Consider the following 5,443-nt stretch of genomic DNA (forward strand, 5'->3'; position numbering starts at 1 on the left):
TTATATTACTAAACCAAATATAAATTACTTCGTTATTGAACTTAAATTAAATTTGAATTAAAAAATTACACAAAAAATGAGAAATTTTAAATAGTTAATTTGATACTAATATCGATATAATTTTGTCAAATTTTTATGATATCTTCAAATTTATATTTTATTCAAAAATAAATACATTATCGTTTTTTTAAAATCACATAAGACCATATTATAACATTGATTGAGACAAAAAAAATAAAATAAAATATTAAAATGAAGATATATCTCGTTACATTACACGAATACCCCTCTAATAAAAATAACATATGAAAACTGGCTTATAAGATCTTGAAAAAAAAGGAGCGGACTCATTTCCTCAATCCCAAGCAGTAAATACTAAAAAGACTTTTTTCATAAAGACACTGGACTTTTTCCATTAAGAAGCTAAATGGTTAATTTTGTATTTATTCTAAACAATTTTTTTTATTAACCTGGATATCCAACCCGCTATGTGAGCCGACTAATCTCAGGGCGACCACCTGTTTTACATATAGTCCGGAGTCATCGCATTTGAACCTCCGTGGCCACAAGGGAATTTTTATTCTTCTTTGGATTTGAACCTAAAACCTCCTGATACTTTTGACCTTTGAAGCTAAGCTTAAACCAATCAGACACCACCCTAGTGGTTACTAAACAGATATTTATAGGCTTTTCAAATCTGATTATTTAACTCTAAAAATGAGAGAAATAAAATCTAGTTTTTCTGAAACTCAACAAAGCTGATTATTTCCCAAACAGCTCTAAACATGCTTCATGTTTCCTTCATTATTGAGTACATTGAGGTCAACCTACACATGTTCATCACCAATTTAAAATCAAAAGTGGCACTAAATCCTAAGAACAATTTGCACATTAAATTTTTTATATAAATAAATAAATCAAATTGTTCAAAGGATTTAAATAAATAAATAAATAAATAAAAACCAAAATTTGACATACAAGGTTTCCAAGATTCATCCTCCAATGCCTGCAAAATCTTTGACAGTGAATCCAACCTTCTCAAACTTCCCTCTCTCACTGTTCTCTCTAAACCTCAAATAATCACAACACAAAAAGGGTTTATAGGATCTCAATCCATCACCCACAACTTCATCAGGTGCGAAAATTACCTTATTGCCCTCGAAGCACCAGAAGAAAGCTAGCGAAAACCGGTTTGTGGAGGATTCCTTTAAGATGACTCGATGCTCGGAAGATCTTAACTTCCCGTTGCTCCAAGCATGCAACAAGTCTCCAATATTCACAACAAGTGTTTCTTCACATGGGTCGATGTCCAACCATTTCCCGTCTTTTGATCTCACCTGAAGCCCCCCAATGTCATCCTGATAAACGATCGTCAAGCAGCTCATATCCGTGTGCATCCCGAGCCCTTCAACGTCGTTTCCCATCATCCTACTTTCGGGTGGGGAGTAGTTATTTATCCTTACATACCCTTCACATTTAGAGAATTCAGATTCGAATTCCCTCTCAAAATCTTCCCCCAAACACATCAACAATATCTCCGTGATTTTCTTGGATAAGCTCCTCATTTTACCCCCATATTCTCTTAACGCCTCACTGTTAAAACAGAAAAACACAGGATAAATAACAGACACCATTTCTTTCCCATATATATAGATACATATATACACATACAATAATCAAAAGATGGTTTTGGTTTACCAGAATTCTGAATTCGGCTGGTTCAAAAGGGCTTCAACGGAGCTCTGTGCAGAGGCATGGAAATCGGGTCCAGAAACAAGAAGAGATTCAAAGAAAGGGGAGGCAATGAAATGAGGAGTGTACGTTTTCGTGTTTGATGTGGGCCCAGCTTTGAGTTTGAGTTCATAAGGAAGGCTAAAAAGTTGATATGAAAGAAACCGGAGTTTGGCGTAAAGATCTTTGGAGATTCCATGGTTGATTATGTGAAAGAAACCCCATTCTTTGCAGGCTAAAGAGAGGGAGGAGATGGAGGATGGGGTTATAGATTTTGATATATCAAAAACAGGTAGTTGTACTGAAGTTTGGGATGCAGGCATGATGAAAAAATGAAAGCTGTTTATAAAAAGAGTTAGATTTCACGAAGCTTATAAACGAATCGTACTGTAGGAGACAAGTATTATATTAATATTAATAACCGTAAGCAAATTTAATATTCAAAAGTACCGATTTAGAATGCCAAGTTCTGGGGACAAGCATCTAGTTACAAGTGCAAACATAATAAAGCCGCAATGAATGTAAATTGGTTGACTTACAGGTTGGCGGTACTTGGGAAGATTCTCTTTTCATTGGATTTTCTGCAATGAAACAAAGTCAACGAAGAAAAGCGGGTTGGAATTAGTAAAAAAAAATATAGCAGATGAGAAGCAAGAGGCATAAAATATGGAAGTATAATGGCTTCACTCCTTTCCAATTGACTTATATAACTTCATGTATATGCAACCATTTACCTGCACTACACCTATTGCACAAAGTAAACATAAACACCCTTCATTCCCCATAGTCAATGCAGAGACAAAACAACATAAAATTAACAATCAATGATTCTTGAAAACGTTCAGCTAACAATGATTCTTAAGTAGCGTTTTTGTCATCATTAAGTTGTACACACACACACATATATGTGTGTGTATATATATATATATATGTGTGTGTGTGTGTGTGAGTGTGTATCTAGAAGTCATACGGGCTATAGTACAATGAATGTAGGAACTCAGGTGATTGTTTTTGGAATAAAGATGTTGCACATGCTTTATGCTTCGCTCTTAAATAATCTGCCAATATTAGTTGTCACTTCAACCAACGGCTTGTAATCTCCAACTTGACGGTGCTAGTTGGATATGAATAATAAAAATCATGTGCAATTTTGGGACCTAAATTAGCTGGAATGGAATAAGACCAAATATTTTTGTTTAAACCAGACAAGGAAGTCATGGTATTCTGTTGTTAAACCATTATATACTATGGAGTTAAAGGTGTACCTTTTGACCAAATTCAGATCCAGTCTTGGGTTCCCCTCAGGCATTGGCCCATACATGTGCATAAGGTAGAGTATAGGCTGCTATATTTGATGAATTAACTTTAGAGTTTGATGTGAGTCAAACTGAGATTCAAAAAAATTAGTGCTATACATAGATTTCTCCCAAAAGAATAACAAAATCCACTTGCAGAATAACAGAAGAAGACGAAAGTTGCATAACTTTCAAAAGATTTACCTCACAGAAGTTTATGGATGGATGCTTTTGAAAAGTTACGGATATGGTACATACCCGCCAAGAAAACAAGAAACCTCAAATAGCATAAGAGCCAAAAGCTTGCAACTATTTGCATTTTAGCTTCAAACACGTGGAGACCGGAGGGGAATAAAAGCATTTATGGGGAACTAGAAACCATGGTTTGTTGGTTCTACCAAACTATGGATTTCTTACTTCCTTTCTTTCTCTTCATATTGTGCCATACAAGCCATAGAAGTTAAAAGAAGTTCACCCTTGGGGGAGGGAGCTGAAAAGAAAAGAAATGAAAGCAGAGAACGAAATAAGCAACTGGAAAAGATTGAATACATTGGAAATTTGACACATGATGCAAAAAAGTATATGAAAAGAAAAAGATGAAGAGTTTCCATTTATTACAAATGAGCAGGAGCAACTGATATTATGATTCTGTATATATAGAAGATCGATTTGTGCAGCATGCGTCACTTGCCATAACTTTGAAAAATTTATAAATCATACAGTACTAGTCTACCCACAAATTTTATGGTTATACTCGTATCCCCAAATCTTGGTCCAACAAATCCAGTTCACTGATCGTGGACTGAGGATGTTATAATGTGACATTATAATTGCATTGTACAAACGGAAAAACAAACATGCAATATCTAATTTTAGTCATTGTCTAAGAAGACTTAGGGAGGGAAATTTTGTTATTATCTTGGAAGTAACGTCTAGGCTCCTGCAATCATTATAATGTAGCTGAAGAAGACTTGAATCATCTGGCAGAGGGTTTTTGGCAACTTCCATTCTGCTCAAATGGGGGTAACAGTGAAACTAACTTTAAGCAATGTGGATCTTCCACGCACCTAAGTCATTTATCTGCACCAGGTAACTTGTCCAATAAAGTGCAGTCAAAGGATTACTTCCTGTGAAATAATAGGGACTGCGAAAGTTAGCTGATATTAGTAGAATTTCCATCTAACATTGTCCATTTGAGCTGGCTAATGACTATGGCCCTAAGTTCAAGACTTATTTTAGAATTCTAATGGATGTTACAAAAAAAACAAGGTTAACCATGTGTTAACAGACTCTCCATTGCAGAATTTGACCTGTGGCTTACTTCATACATGAAACATTCTGATTCTTCACACACCATGGAACCCTAGACCCTTGACTTGCATAGCATGATGTTTAAGTTGCATATTAAGCGAGAAATATAAGCATATTATGAATCGAACCTTTCTGAATTACTGGATCAAAATAATTATCTTTCACCTGAAGCCAATTGATTGGTTCATCCATTTGAGTGTCGTTCTTGAGTAGACAAATTGCTTTTACAAGTGCAATGATCTTATAGACAAGCAAAACACCTAGTTTAATAAATATGTATTTTTCCTTTCTAATATACCCATGCTGCTTTCATCAGGTGTCTTGTACACGTCTGCTGCGTATATGATAAACGTGAATGCCCCCTCAGTTCCTAAATAAAATCCTTGCTGATAATTCTTGATTATTTTCACATTCATATTTCACACTAAAACATTTTAATCTCCAAATGCTCTAGTAAAGATGCAAAATGATTATGGGAACACCTGGAAAAGTCAAAACATGGAATTTTCCTGAACGGAACTAGTATAATCATAGAGTGACTAACATTTTGAACCATCACTTCCTTCCTAAAAATTACATGAAAATGTGCCCAAAAAATGCTAAAATTGCACAAAAACTAACAAAAAGGACGACAGTCGGCATGAGATTGTTTTCTGTCGACTGAAAGTGTTTCTGTTTCTTTTCACAAGTGGTTGGATATCTAAAAACAAAGGACCGAGATGCTAATTGCTATATAATCATAAGAGTAGCAAATTCAAACACTATAAATAACCAAAAGCTAACAGTAGAAATAGCAATAAACCAAAACCCTAGAGAAATAGGATCGAAGGAAACTACAAAAACCATGATATCAAATCTATACTCATTAATCTAAATTAACTGCTTTCTGTCACAAACTTTTGCATCAAACTTGAATCTATATCATCAAAGCATCGGATAACCAAGTCTTTTACATGAAATTAAAGAATGCGACGATGATGATGATGATGATAATGTAAATTAATTACTATGATCAATCTGCAGAAGGATGATCTGAAGGCTTCTTGAGAGAACAAGAGGACTTGAAAGCTTCGATCTGAGACTGACATTTGATGTAATCCCCTTTG

The 5,443-nt window shown here is 34.8% G+C and overlaps 1 protein-coding gene across 1 annotated transcript; it reads right to left on the reverse strand.

The window, feature by feature from the left end:
- Nucleotides 1-992: 992 nt before the first annotated feature.
- Nucleotides 993-2,337, reverse strand: LOC112508582 (gibberellin 20-oxidase-like protein). Its single transcript, XM_025113253.1, has 2 exons — nucleotides 1,699-2,337; nucleotides 993-1,593 (listed from the first exon to the last, which is right to left on the reverse strand). The coding sequence occupies exons 1-2, from the start codon at nucleotides 2,052-2,054 to the stop codon at nucleotides 993-995; spliced, it is 957 nt and encodes a 318-aa protein (XP_024969021.1). The 5' UTR covers nucleotides 2,055-2,337.
- Nucleotides 2,338-5,443: the final 3,106 nt, after the last annotated feature.

The sequence above is a fragment of the Cynara cardunculus genome (genome assembly GCF_001531365.2).
Source record: "Cynara cardunculus var. scolymus isolate 2C chromosome LG 3, CcrdV1, whole genome shotgun sequence".
In the NCBI taxonomy this organism is placed as follows: Eukaryota; Viridiplantae; Streptophyta; class Magnoliopsida; order Asterales; family Asteraceae; genus Cynara; species Cynara cardunculus.